Source organism: Coregonus clupeaformis, chromosome 7 (genome assembly GCF_020615455.1).
Source record: "Coregonus clupeaformis isolate EN_2021a chromosome 7, ASM2061545v1, whole genome shotgun sequence".
Classification (NCBI taxonomy): Eukaryota; Metazoa; Chordata; class Actinopteri; order Salmoniformes; family Salmonidae; genus Coregonus; species Coregonus clupeaformis.
The window spans coordinates 36,867,923-36,883,003 of record NC_059198.1 but is presented as its reverse complement, the minus strand read 5'-3'; the positions used below and the strand labels follow the sequence as shown (position 1 = coordinate 36,883,003).

The following is a 15,081-nucleotide window of genomic DNA, read 5'->3' as shown; positions in this document are numbered from 1 at the left end:
TGTTGAAGAAGGGGGAGAAGTTAGGCTCTGTTGAAGGAGGGGGAGAAGTTCGGCACTGTTGAAGTAGGGGGAGAAGTTAGGCTCTGTTTTAGGAGGAGACGAAGTTAGTCTCTGTTGAAGGAGGGGGAGAAGTTAGGCTCTGTTGAAGGAGGGGGAGAAGTTAGGCTCTGTTGAAGGAGGGGGGAGAAGTTAGGCTCTGTTGAAGGAGAGGGAGAAGTTAGGCTCTGTTGAAGGAGGGGGAGAAGTTAGGCTCTGTTGAAGGAGGGGGAGAAGTTAGGCTCTGTTTAAGGAGGGGGAGAAGTTAGGCTCTGTTGAAGGAGGGGGAGAAGTTAGGCTCTGTTGAAGGAGGGGGGAGAAGTTAGGCTCTGTTAAAGGAGGGGGAGAAGTTAGGCTCTGTTGAAGGAGGGGGAGAAATTAGGCTCTGTTGAAGGAGGGGGGAGAAGTTAAGCTCTGTTGAAGGAGGGGGAGAAGTTAGGCTCTGTTGAAGGAGGGGGAGTAGTTAGGCTCTGTTGAAGAAGGGGGAGAAGTTAGGATCTGTTGAAGGAGGGGAGAAGTTAGGCTCTGTTGAAGGAGATGGCAAGACAGAAAACAGAGGAGGAGTTTGTGAGATATGGAGAGAAATAGAGGCAGAGAGAAACAATTAGGATAAGAGGGGATACGTAAGGACAAAGCTTGAGAGACTCAGTGAGTGAGAGAGAGAGAGAGAGAGAGAGAGAGAGAGAGAGAGAGAGAGAGAGAGAGAGAGAGAGAGAGAGAGAGAGAGAGAGAGAGAGAGAGAGAGAGAGAGACAGAGACAGAGAGACAGAGACAGACAGAGACAGACAGAGACAGAGAGACAGAGAGACAGAGAGACAGAGAGACAGAGAGACAGAGAGACAGAGAGACAGAGAGAGAGAGAGACAGAGAGACAGAGAGACAGAGAAGACAGAGACAACAGAGACAGACGAGACAGAGAGACAGAGAGACAGAGAGACAGAGAGAGAGAGAGAGAGAGAGAGAGAGAGAGAGAGAGAGAGAGAGAGAGAGAGAGAGAACATCCTTCAACCCATTGCCCTTTATGGTCGTGAGGTCTGGGGTCCGCTCACCAACCAGGAATTCACAAAAATGGGACAAACGCCAAATTGTGACATTGCATGCAGAATTCTGCAGTAACATCCTCCGTGCACAAACAGACCCCACAGAGCCCCAGGACAGCAACACAATTAGATCCAACCAAATCATGAGAAAAAACTAATATAATTGCTTGACACATTGGAAAGATTAAACCAAAAGAATAGAGCAAACTGGAATGCTATTTGGCCATAAATAGAGAGTACACAGTTGCAAAATACCACTGTAACTGACCCAAAATTAAGGAAAGCTTTGACTATGTACAGACTCAGTGAGCATAGCCTTGCTATTGAGAGAGGACACCGTAGGCAGACCTGGGTCTCAAGCTCTGTGCCCACTGCCTATAAAATGAGGTGGAAACTGAGCTGCACTTCCTAACCTTCTGCCAAATGTATGACCATATTAGAGACACATATTTCCCTCAGATCACACAGACTCACAAAGAATTTGAAAATAAATCAAATTTTGATAAACTCCCATATCTATTGGGTGAAATACCACAGTGTCCCATCACAGCAGTAAGATTTATGACCTGTTGCCACAAGAAAAGGGCAACCAGTGAAGAACAAACACCATTGTAAATACAACCCATATTTATGTTTATTTTCCCTTTTGCACTTTAACTATTTGCACATTGTTATAACACTGTACATAGTCATAATATGACATTTGAAATGTCTCTATTATTTTGGAACTTTTGAGAATGTAATGTTTACTCTTCATTTTTTAATTGTTTATTTCACTTTTGTTTATTATCTATTGCACTTGCTATGGCAATGTTAACATATGTTTCCCATGCCAATAAAGCCCTTAAAATGAATTGAATTGAGAGAGAGAGAGAGACAGAGAGAGAGACAGAGACAGAGAGAGAGAGAGAGAGAGAGAGAGAGAGAGAGAGAGAGAGAGAGAGAGAGAGGTACAGTGCATTCAGAAAGTATTCAGACCCCTTGACTTTTTCCACATTTTGTTAGGTTACAGCCTTATTCGAAAATTGCTAAAACTGGTTTTTAGAAATGCTTGCTAATTTATTAAAAATAAAAACCAGAAATATCACATTTCATTACAGTTGAAGTCGGAAGTTTACATACACCTTAGCCAAATACATTTAAACTCAGTTTTTCACAATTCCTGACATTTAATCCTAGTAAAAATTCCCTGTCTTAGGTCAGTTAGGATCACCACTTTATTTTAAGAATGGGAAATGTCAGAATAATAGTAGAGAGAATGATTTATATCAGCTTTTATTTCTTTCATCACATTCCCAGTGGGTCAGAAGTTTACATACACTCAATTAGTATTTGGTAGCATTGCCTTTAAATTGTTTAACTTGGGTCAAACGTTTCAGGTAGCCTTCCAGAAGCTTCCCACAATAAGTTGGGTGAATTTTGGCCCATTCCTCCTGACAGAGCGTGTGTAACTGAGTCAGGTTTGTAGGCCTCCTTGCTCGCTTTTTCAGTTCTGCCCACACATTTTCTATAGGATTGAGGTCAGAGCTTTGTGATGGCCACTCCAATACCTTGACTTTGTTCTCCTTAAGCCATTTTGCCACAACTTTGGAAGTATGCTTGGGGTCATTGTCCATTTGGAAGACCCATTTGCGACCAAACTTTAACTTCCTGACTGATGTCTTGAGATGTTGCTTCAATATATCCACATAAGTTTCCTTCCTCATGATGCCATCTATTTTGTGAAGTGCACCAGTCCCTCCTGCAGCATAGCACCCCCACAGCATGATGCTGCCACCCCCCTGCTTCACGGTTGGGATGTTGTTCTTCGGCTTGCAAGCCTTCCCCTTTTTCCTCCAAGCATAACGATGTTCATAATGGCGAAACAGTTGTATTTTTGTTTCATCAGACCAGAGGACATTTGTCCAAAAACTACGATCTTTGTTCCCTTTGCAGTTGCAAACCGTAGTCTGGCTTTTTTATGGCGGTTTTGGAGCAGTGGCTTCTTCCTTGCTGAGTGGCCTTTCAGGTTATGTCGATATAGGACTTGTTTTACTGTGGATATAGATACTTTTGTACCTGTTTCCTCCAGCATCTTCACAAGGTCCTTTGCTGTTGTTCTGGGATTGATTTGCACTTTTCGCACCAAAGTACGTTCATCTCTAGGAGACAGAACGCGTCTCCTTCCTGAGCGGAATGACGGCTGCGTGGTCCCATGGTGTTTATACTTGCGTACTATTGTTTGTACAGATGAACGTGGTACCTTCAGGCGTTTGGAAATTGCTCCCAATGATGAACCAGACTTGTGGAGGTCTACACATTTCTTTCTGAGGTCTTGGCTGATTTCTTTTCATTTTCACATGATGTCAAGCAAAAAGGCACCTGTTTGAAGGTAGGCCTTGAAATACAGCCACAGCTAGACCTCCAATTGACTCAAATGATGTCAATTAGCCTATCAGAAGCTTCTAAAGCCATGACATAATTTTCTGGAATTTTCCAAGCTGTTTAAAGGCACAGTCAACTTAGTGTATGTAAACTTCTGACCCACTGGAATTGTGATACAGTGAATTATAAGTGAAATAATCTGTCTGTAAACAATTGTTGGAAAGATTACTTGTGTCATGCACAAAGTAGATGTCCTAACCGACTTGCCAAAACTATAGTTTGTTAACAAGACATTTGTGGAGTGGTTGAAAAACAAGTTTTAATGACTCCATCCTAAGTGTATGTAAACTTCCGACTTCAACTGTAAGTATTCAGACCCTTTACTCAGTACTTTTTTGAAGCACCTTTGGCAGCAATTACAGTCTCGAGTCGTCTTGGGTATGACGCTACAAGCTTGGCACACCTGTATTTGGGGAGTTTCTCCCATTTTTCTCCGCAGATCCTCTCATGCTCTATCAGGTTGGATGGGGAGCGTTGTTGCACAGCTTTTTTCAGGTCTCTCCAGAGATGTTAGATCGGGTTCAAGTCCGGGCTCTGGCTGGGCCACTCAAGGACATTCAGAGACTTGTCCCAAAGCCACTCCTGCGTTGTCTTGGCTGTGTGCTTAGGGTCGTTGTCCTGTTGGAAGGTGAACCTTCGCCCCAGTCTGAGGTACTGAGCGCTCTGGAGCAGGTTTTCATTAAGGATCTCTCTGTACTTTGCTCTGTTCATCTTTGCCTCGATCCTGACTAGTCTCCCAGTCCCTGCCGCTGAAAAACATCCCCACAGCATGATGCTGCCACGACCACGCTTCACCGTCGGGATGGTGGCAGGTTTCCTCCAGACGTGACGCTTGGCATTCAGGCCAAAGAGTTCAATCTTGGTTTCATCAGACCAGAGAATATGTTTCTCATGGTCTGAGAGTCTTTAGGTGCCTTTTGGCAAACTCCAAGTGGGCTGTCATGTGCCTTTTACTGAGGAATGGCTTCCGTCTGGCCACTCTACCATAAAGGCCTGATTGGTGGAGTAATGCAAAGATAGTTGTCCTTCTGGAAGGTTCTCCCATCTCCACAGAGGAACTCTGGAGCCCTCACCTCCCTGACCAAGGCCCTTCTCCCCCGATTGCTCAGTTTGGCTGGGCGGCCAGCTCTAGGAAGTGTCTTGGTGGTTCCAAACTTCTTCCATTTAAGAATGATGGAGGTCACCTCCCGAGTGGCGCAGTGGTCTAAGGCACTGCATCGCAGTGCTAGCTGTGCCACTAGAGATCCTGGTTCGAATCCAGGCTCTGCTGTAGCCGGCCGCAACCGGGAGACCAATGGGGCGGCGCACAATTGGCCCAGCGTTGTCCAGGGTAGGGGAGGGAATGGCCGGCAGGGAGGTAGCTCAGTTGGTAGAGCATGGTGTTTGCAACGCCAGGGTTGTGGGTTCGATTCCCACGGGGGGCCAGTATGAAAATAAAAAAGAATAATGTATGCACTAACTGTAAGTCGCTCTGGATAAGAGCGTCTGCTAAATGATGTAAATGTAAATGTGTTCTTGGGGACCTTAAATGCTGCAGAAATTTGTAGGTATCCTTCCCCAGATCTGTGCTTTGACACAATCCTGTCTCGGAGCTCTACGGACAATTCCTTCGACCTCATAGCTTGGTTTTTGCTCTGACATGCACTGTCAACTGTGGGACCTTATATAGACAGGTGTGTGCCTTTCCAAATCATGCCCAATCAATTGAATTTACCACAGGTGGACTCCAATCAAGTTGTAGAAACATCTCAAGGATGATCAATGGAAACAGGATGCACCTGAACTCAATTTAGAGTCTCATAGCAACGGGTCTGAATACTTATGTAAATAAGATATTTCTGTTTCGCTTCGTCATTATAGGGTATTGTGTGTAGATTGCTGAGGATTTGTATTTATTTAATCCATTTTAGAATAAGGCTGTAACATAACAAAATGTGGAAAAAGTCAATGGGTCTGAATACTTTCCGAAGGCACTGTATATGACAGTGAGTTATGAGTGATAGGGGTCCATAGGATGTTGATGTAGAGCTGTGAGGTAAAGGTGATTAGGGTTAATAAATGATGGCATTGTTATTAATGACTTTGTGTTTCAATAGTAAAACCCGTTGTTCATCCAGATAACCCTAAAGATTAGGATGAGGAATGACAAAAGCAGTGGTGTAGTGTAATAGTTGTCACCACATCTAATTCTACTGACCTCCCAGGTCCACTCATTGCTGGGGTGTTCATTTTTATGTATGACATTATGGTTAACCGCACGCTTTATCCTCCTTGACAGTGATTTAATCCACTTTTAAATGAAATAGGTTTCTTTTTCTTTTTGCTCTTTTGCTCTTTCAACCGCTGTTCTCCTCCGCACCTTTGCACAGCATCACAGGAGACAAGAGAGAGAAAAATCAATTTGCCATAAAATGAATTACTGAACTTTTCTCAAAGGTTGCTGCGGCGCTTTACATGTGGTGGCTTTTTATTAATTATGTGAATCTGGCTTAATGCGAATCAGATCAAATCCCTCGCTGACAAGAGATTGACCTGCTCTTTTAGAGTGAGAGAATGACTGAAGCAGCGTATTCAATCAGCAGCACTGTTCTAAGGGGGTTGTGCTTTTGAACTGGGACCCATTGCGCTCTTCAGACCGACACGCTGATTTCATTGTTTCAAAACCAGATGGAAATGTCACTTTTATGTCCTTCAAAAAATGAAAGAACGAAACTTGTCAATAAAGAATGAGAAAGCTTTTGTGAAGTAAATATTTTTGAAAAGAAGTTAGACTTTGATCCCAGTTGTCTTGAACGAAATCGAAACAAAAAAGCGTGTAGATGATCTTTGTTATCAGTAAACTGTGTGACAGTGACAGACTACCATTTAAATGTTAACACCTCCAGTATAAACACCACAAGCTTTCCTCCTTTAGCCCCTTTATACTACTACTGCTTATCTCCCTACCTCCTTATCCCCCTACCTCCTTATCTCCCTACCCCCTTATCTCCTTATCCCCCTACCCCCTTATCCCCCTACCCCCTTATCTCCCTATCTCCCTACCCCCTTATCTCCTTATCCCCCTACCCCCTTGTCTCCCTACCCCCTTATCCCCCTACCCCCTTATCTCCCTACCCCCTTATCTCCTTATCCCCCTACCTCCTTATCCCCCTACCCCCTTATCTCCCTACCCCCTTATCCCCCTACCCCCTTATCGCCCTACCCCCTTATCTCCCTACCCCCTTATCTCCCTACCCCCTTATATCCCTACCCCCTTATATCCCTACCCCCTTATATCCCTACCCCCTTATCCCCCTATCCCCTTATCTCCCTACCCCCTTATATCCCTACCCCCTTATCCCCCTACCCCCTTATCGCCCTACCCCCTTATCGCCCTACCCCCTTATCTCCCTACCCCCTTATCTCCCTACCCCCTTATCTCCCTACCCCCTTATCTCCCTACCCCCTTATCTCCCTACCCCCTTATCTCCCTACCCCCTTACCTCCTTCCAGTTCCCAGCATACCATTCAGCCATTTGCAGTTGTCCTAAGCATTGTATAATTGGTGGCAGGCCCCTATCCCCTCCTCCCTTTACCTCTATGCAGTACCCCCCAGCATACCATTCAGCCATTTGGAGTTGTACTGTGCGGTGCGTAGAGGTGGCAGCCCCCCCAGACTGCGGTAGATAGCAGGGTCTCTGCCGGAGAAGTCCATGGCGGTAGCAGCATATAGCTCTCCACTGGAGGTGATCAGGGCTGTGGAGTTATGGAGAGGGTTGTAGGGACAACGTGCCATCCCACTGATCTGGTCATGGATCTCTGTCAGGTTGGTCAGCTAGAGGAGATGAGAGGGGGAGGAGGTAGAGGGGGTTGGGGGGAGAGGGAGAGGGGGTTGGGGGGAGAGGGAGAGGGGGTTGTGGGGAGGGAGATGGGGACAGAGGTGGAGGAGATGAGGTGCGGAGGAGAGAGGGGGACAGAGGTGGAAGAGATGGGGGGGTAGGGTCTCCATTACAGTCTACCTACGCAGTTCCCAGCCCTTCCATCTCCAATTACTCAAGCGAACAACAAAATTACCTTTAAAAAAATGATTAAACAACATCTCCTGGAACGGGGGGGACTTTGAGGGGACATACACACACACACGCGTACACACACACACACACACACACACACACACACACACACACACACACACACACACACACACACACACACACACACACACACACACTGTAACACACACATAATTATTTAGTTGTATAGTTTGTTTTATTTTGTAATGGTATTGTTTGTATACTGCTGTATTTTAAATGTGTGTGACTGTCCTTGTCTACCAGTGTTTTATTGTGTTATTATGTTTTGTTGCTAAATGGCATATTATTATTTATATATTATATTATATTATGTTTTGTGATTTATGGACCCCAGGAAGAACAGTTGATGCTTCTCCAAAAGCTAATGGGGATCCAGATAATCCAATAATAATAAACACATAATAATATCATACACTCTTAGAAAAAAAGGTGCTATCTAGAACCAAAAAGGGTTCTTCGGCTATCCCCATAGGAGAACCCTTTGAAGAACCCCTTTTGGTTCCAGGTAAAACCCTTTTGGGTTCCATATGGAACCCAAAAGGGTTCTACCTGGAACCAAAAAGGGTTTCTAAAAGTGTAGAAGAGCTATCAAGGCCATATTTATGTAGATGGGTGTCATGCTATTGCCTCGTAGTTATCTATAGTATCTTTACAGGCAAGAATAAGACTCTCTTCCCACAGCCTTTTATAATCAGCTTACCCTATCAAAAACCACACGCTAAGACTATGGCCTTTTCTCATTTGGGAAAGTCTGTCCTCCGTCCTCTCTCCTCCATCCTCTCTCCTCCGTCCTCTCTCCTCCGTCCTCTCTCCTCCGTGACCCGGAAACCAATACCTGATCGAGTGGTCGAGGAGAGCGTCAAACGGAAGAGTGTGTCCTCCCCTCCTGGTTAGCCACCTTTCATTGAGGATAGTCATGTGTATCCTACCTGAGTCCTTCGCGGAAGAGTTTAATATCTGCCACACCCCCTTTGATGCAGTTGTTGTTTTCTCAAAGCAGAAAAGAATGCAAACATTTAAAAACAAAATGCTACTTATCCTTTTATCTAGAAAATGTCTTGCACAACTAGCTACATTTGTTTTTATATTTATTTTGGGATCCCACCCCTGTAAACATAATTTGCCTGATGACGAGCGAGTGGAGAAGGAGAGTTTCATTCCCGTCCATTTTCCCTCTCCTTGCAGCCTCTCCTCGATTACCTTTGAACTTTTTCAAAAGGAGGTGACAGAGGACGGAGGAGAGAGGACGCAGGAGATGAACAAATCTAATTGAGAAAAGGCCCAAGAACACAACATCTGGCACAGGACCAATGCTAAGAAAAAACCTCCACCTTCACCATAGCAGAGTATTTCCTAAAGAGGTTAATGCACTTGTTATTCCTCCTAGTAGGATTGGGTCATTATAATGACTTTATGTTCCTCCTAGTAGGGTTGGGTCATTATAATGACTTGATATTCCTCCTAGTAGGATTGGGTCATTATAATGACTTGATATTCCTCCTAGTAGGATTGGGTCATTATAATGACTTGTTATTCCTCCTAGTAGGGTTGGGTCATTATAATGACTTGTTATTCCTCCTAGTAGGGTTGGGTCATTATAATGACTTGTTATTCCTCCTAGTAGGGTTGGGTCATTATAATGACTGTTATTCCTCCTAGTAGGATTGGGTCATTATAATGACTTGTTATTCCTCCTAGTAGGGTTGGGTCATTATAATGACTTGTTATTCCTCCTAGTAGGGTTGGGTCATTATAATGACTTGTTATTCCTCCTAGTAGGGTTGGGTCATTATAATGACTGTTATTCCTCCTAGTAGGATTGGGTCATTATAATGACTTGTTATTCCTCCTAGTAGGGTTGGGTCATTATAATGACTTGTTATTCCTCCTAGTAGGGTTGGGTCATTATAATGACTTGTTATTCCTCCTAGTAGGGTTGGGTCATTATAATGACTGTTATTCCTCCTAGTAGGATTGGGTCATTATAATGACTTGTTATTCCTCCTAGTAGGGTTGGGTCATTATAATGACTTGTTATTCCTCCTAGTAGGGTTGGGTCATTATAATGACTGTTATTCCTCCTAGTAGGGTTGGGTCATTATAATGACTGTTATTCCTCCTAGTAGGGTTGGGTCATTATAATGACTGTTATTCCTCCTAGTAGGGTTGGGTCATTATAATGACTGTTATTCCTCCTAGTAGGATTGGGTCATTATAATGACTTGTTATTCCTCCTAGTAGGATTGGGTCATTATAATGACTTGATATTCCTCCTAGTAGAGTTGGGTCATTATAATGACTTGTTATTCCTCCTAGTAGGATTGGGTCATGATAATGACTTGTAGTAGGGTTGGGTCATTATAATGACTTGTTATTCCTCCTAGTAGGGTTGGGTCATTATAATGACTGTTATTCCTCCTAGTAGGATTGGGTCATTATAATGACTTGTTATTCCTCCTAGTAGGATTGGGTCATTATAATGACTTGATATTCCTCCTAGTAGGGTTGGGTCATTATAATGACTTGTTATTCCTCCTAGTAGGGTTGGGTCATTATAATGACTTGTTATTCCTCCTAGTAGGATTGGGTCATTATAATGACTTGTTATTCCTCCTAGTAGGATTGGGTCATTATAACGACTTGATATTCCTCCTAGTAGAGTTGGGTCATTAAAATGACTCACTTGACATTCCTCCTAGTAGGATTGGGTCATTATAATGACTTGTTATTCCTCCTAGTAGGATTGGGTCATTATAATGACTTGTTATTCCTCCTAGTAGGGTTGGGTCATTATAATGACTGTTATTCCTCCTAGTAGGATTGGGTCATTATAATGACTTGTTATTCCTCCTAGTAGGGTTGGGTCATTATAATGACTCACTTGACATTCCTCCTACTAGGGTTGGATCATTATAATGACTAGTGAAATCCATCTGTTTTCCTGGGTAAAGCATTATTAAACCCCATCACTGACTTATAGAAAGCCCTGGGTAAAGCGTTATCAAACCACATCACTGACTTAAGGAAAGCTCTGGATAAAGCATTATTAAACCCCATCACTGACCTAAGGAAATTCCTGGATAAAGCATTATTAAACCCTATCACTGACGTCACAAGCAGCTTGATGCGAGACTCAGAGCTCAGCCGTTTGGTTTGTCTGCCTTTGAAAGCGAGGCCAAATCCAGTGCTCTGCATTTAAAAATACTTAACAGCCCGACCTACACTTGGCCCTGACACCTGTTCCCAATAAAAACCTACCCATCATAAAGACTTCTACCTCCATTCCTATCAATCTAAGCTGAGGTAATGTTTTTTCTGAGTGGATTTATATAAACCAACATTATTTAGTTACCATTTATGGGTAAACACATACTGTTGTATAAATGTTTGTTTCGATGGAAACCCTTCAAATTAACTATAAATACTGAACTATAAACCCAATTGGGGTTCCACAATATCTAACCATACAGAACACAAGCTTTGTCTGATAGACACACTGAAGCTTCTCTATAATGCTGGCTGGAGTTTCAGGTTAATCAATGAGAGATGGACTTTCCACTTCCTTAAGGGACGTGATGCTCATTCAAACAGCATAACAGAACGTGTCACTTTGGATAGATTTATTACAGTGGGTCGACTTTGACCACTGCTGGTTCTGGTGACACAAACTACCTCCGCTCCAGGCCTCCGACCTGATCCAGCTCAACCCAACAGAGTGTCTGTGTCTGGGCCTGAGGTCTGAGATGAAAGGGGGTATTGATGGAGCTCTTCCTGTGTGTTGATGGAAGTGTTTGGGTCGAGCTGGACCTGTAAGACGGGTCTAATAGATGCAGAGTATAGATAGAGGCTGCCTCTATCATTCATTTTAAAGCAATGGAGGGAATGAGCTCGTGAGACACACACAGTGCTATTGATTGGGCTTTCAGATCATCTCGCTTTCGCTCTTTTTCCTTCCTGGTCAGTTGCCATGTGACACTTCCTGGCAGCCGTCTCAGAAATGTGATCAGACACAGAGAGCGACAGGCAAGGAGGTGTTAGATGTCTGAGTCAATGATTCATTGCTGTCTACAGGGCAGACAAGAGGACATTGGGTCTGCAATAATAAGCTATATGTCATCATCACCACCATCATCATCATCATCACCATCACCATCATCACCATCACATCATCGTCATTATCAATAGCATGGATAGAGGATTGCATTCCCTCATTACTGACAATGGCAAATATAATCCTGCCATTCAAGACCATAAATATTGATATGGCCTTGAAATTAATTAGAGTATTGTCATGAATGAGGACATTTGGACAGTGACTAGGTCATTAATGAACAGGATATTCATCCTACTTTGTGATAACTAAATGTATATTGTTTTCTCCTCTCGCACTCTTTATCTCCCTCCCTCGCTCCCTCGCTCCCTCGCTCCCTCGCTCCCTCCCTCTCTCCCTCTCTCCCTCTCTCCCTCTCTCCCTCTCTCCCTCTCTCCCTCTCTCCCTCTCTCCCTCCCTCCCTCCCTCCCTCCCTCCCTCCCTCCCTCCCTCCCCCCTCCCTCCCTCGCTCCCTCCCTCCCTCCCTCCCTCCCTTTTTCTCTCTGTGAAGTCTATAGTTATCATGGTTGGGGTCGATTCCATTTAAATTAACTGCTTTTCAATTAGGATGGAATTCACCCCAACCTTCCTAGTTATGCAGTACCTATCTAGACCCACTCAGAGTGTGTTCTCCTATGACAGGGCTGATAAAATACCATCGTAGTCATTTCTTTACATTTATACTATTACTTATTTCAGCCGCAGTAAATAGTCGTTATGAGACTATGACCTTTGCATTTGCTGCTTTTGAAGAAAAATGTATATCTTTACAAAGGTAAAACCTCCCCCTCCACCTACCCTCCACTATGCTACCACATACTATAACAAACAGCCCACACACTTTCCTCAGGTTAAACTGCAGGTTTATATACGGTATGTGGAGTAGAAGCAGAGAAGCAGAGAGTAGAGAGGGAAAGAGAAGGTAGTTACAGATCAGAAGAGAAAGTAGAAGAGACAAGACAAGGTACGTTATTAGATTCCTCACGGTGCGGTTGGTGCAGATGGGTGTGAAAGCGTTGGTCCCGCATGTAAACAGTCTGTCTCCATTCACCAGCAACACTCTGATGTAGTTCTGACATTCCTCCTGTGAAGGGGAAATAACAGCAAAGCTAACATTAGCACTCATAGAAGGACACAAGACACAGCAAAAAACACCTTAGCCAAATTTCAAGTTTCATACATTGGAATTTCTCTTCAACGTGAGCTCAAAAAAGGTAGAACATTTTTTGTAAACGCACAATAATACATACAATACTAATAATTACGTATGCAAAATAAGAACGTGTAAGTGCAAATAATTGCCTAAACATTGGACTAATTCTGAATAATGACGCTGCAGCAGAAGAAAGCACCAGGGGAGTTTTTCTTTACCGCTGTTGCCCTGGGTAACTCTTCAGAGGGTTGGTCTAGACATTGGATAACTCTTCAGAGGGTTGGTCTAGACATTGGTTAACTCTTCAGAGGGTTGGTCTAGACATTGGTTAACTCTTCAGAGGGTTGGTCTAGACATTGGTTAACTCTTCAGAGGGTTGGTCTAGACATTGGATAACTCTTCAGAGGGTTGGTCTAGACATTGGTTAACTCTTCAGAGGGTTGGTCTAGACATTGGTTAACTCTTCAGGGGGTTGGTCTAGACCAGGTTCTTCATTCCGGTCCTGGAGGGCAAATTCACTCCCTGTGTCCCAGGTCTGAATTAGCCCCTATTAGAAAAATAAAGGTGTTTCCTGAACCCTGGTCTAGATTGGTTAACTCTTCAGGGGGTTGGTCTAGACATTGGGTAACTCTTCAGAGGGTTGGTCTAGACATTGGGTAACTCTTCAGGGGGTTGGTCTAGACATTGGTTAACTCTTCAGAGGGTTGGTCTAGACATTGGGTAACTCTTCAGAGGGTTGGTCTAGACATTGGATAACTCTTCAGAGGGTTGGTCTAGACATTGGTTAACTCTTCAGAGGGTTGGTCTAGACATTGGTTAACTCTTCAGGGGGTTGGTCTAGACATTGGTTAACTCTTCAGAGGGTTGGTCTAGACATTGGTTAACTCTTCAGGGGGTTGGTCTAGACATTGGTTAACTCTTCAGAGGGTTGGTCTAGACATTGGTTAACTCTTCAGGGGGTTGGTCTAGACATTGGTTAACTCTTCAGAGGGTTGGTCTAGACATTGGTTAACTCTTCAGAGGGTTGGTCTAGACATTGGTTAACTCTTCAGAGGGTTGGTCTAGACATTGGATAACTCTTCAGAGGGTTGGTCTAGACATTGGTTAACTCTTCAGAGGGTTGGTCTAGACATTGGTTAACTCTTCAGAGGGTTGGTCTAGACATTGGTTAACTCTTCAGAGGGTTGGTCTAGACCCTGGCTAACTATTGGTTGCTGTTATTCTAAGCAATATGTGCAAACTGCATTTATGAAAAAGTGCTATACAAATTAATAAAATTTGATTGAAATAATCAACCAACACGACCTCTGTTTCCACCAACACTATTCACACAGAGTCTGTCAGAACGTCTGTCAAAACACTAACATGACGCTAGCAGTGAGAAGTCGTGTCAGAACATGGTGGATGAAGACATGTCCGAATATGGTGGATGATGTCATGTCAGAACATGGTGGATGATGTCATGTCAGAACATGGTGGATGATGTCATGTCAGAACATGGTGGATGATGTCATGTCAGAACATGGTGGATGAACACATGTTCGAACATGGTGGATGATGTCATGTCAGAACATGGTTGGATGAAGTCTGTTTGTGCATCATCTGATTGGGTTCATCAACCATTCATACAGTAAGTCCCCTCAGTCAGTCTGAATGGCCCTGGTGGTTCTGGTTCTCAGAGGGCCTCCTTCAGATTTAGGGCCTGTAAATCTGCCTGTGTCTGGGGTACTAGATATGCCCACCCCCCAAAAATGGATTAAATAGATTTGTTTTCTCACCCATCTACACAATACCCCATAATGACAAAGTGAAAACACGTTTTTATAAATTTTTGCATATGTATTGAAAATGAAATACAGAAATATCTCATTTACATAAGTATTCACACCCCTGAGTCAATACTTTGTAGAAGCACTTTTGGTGGCGATTACAGCTTTGAGTCGTCTTGGGTATGTCCGGATCAACTTTGAACATCTGGATTTTGAGATTTTCTCCCATACTTCCTTGCAGATTTTCTCAAGCTCTGTTAAGTTAGTCTCTCTCAGAGTCTTTCACGTGCCTTTTGCAAACTTTCTCAGGAGTGGCTTCCATCTAGCCACTTTCCCGTGAAGCCCAGATTGGTGAAGTGCTGTAGAGACTGTTGTCCTTCTGGCAGGTTCTCCCATCTCAGCCAAGGAACCCTGTAGTTCTGTCAGAGTGGTCATTGGGTTCTTGGTCACCTCCCTGACCAAGGTCCTTCTTGCCCGGTTGCTCAATTTGGTCGGA

General features: G+C 43.7%; 1 protein-coding gene across 3 annotated transcripts in view; it reads right to left on the bottom strand.

Moving 5' to 3' along the window:
• LOC121569346 (semaphorin-5A) overlaps window positions 1-15,081 on the bottom strand; it is a 269,684-nt gene that overhangs the window by 108,506 nt on the left and 146,097 nt on the right. For all 3 annotated transcript variants that reach the window (XR_006001351.2, XM_041880229.2, XM_041880230.2), the window contains exons 6-7: window positions 12,649-12,747; window positions 7,101-7,314 (exon numbers count right to left, since the gene is read on the bottom strand). Coding sequence is in view for 2 of the 3 variants with exons in the window: in XM_041880229.2 (XP_041736163.2) it covers window positions 7,101-7,314; window positions 12,649-12,747 (313 nt within the window). In the remaining variant the exon portion in view is untranslated. The remainder of the gene's footprint in view (window positions 1-7,100; window positions 7,315-12,648; window positions 12,748-15,081) is intronic.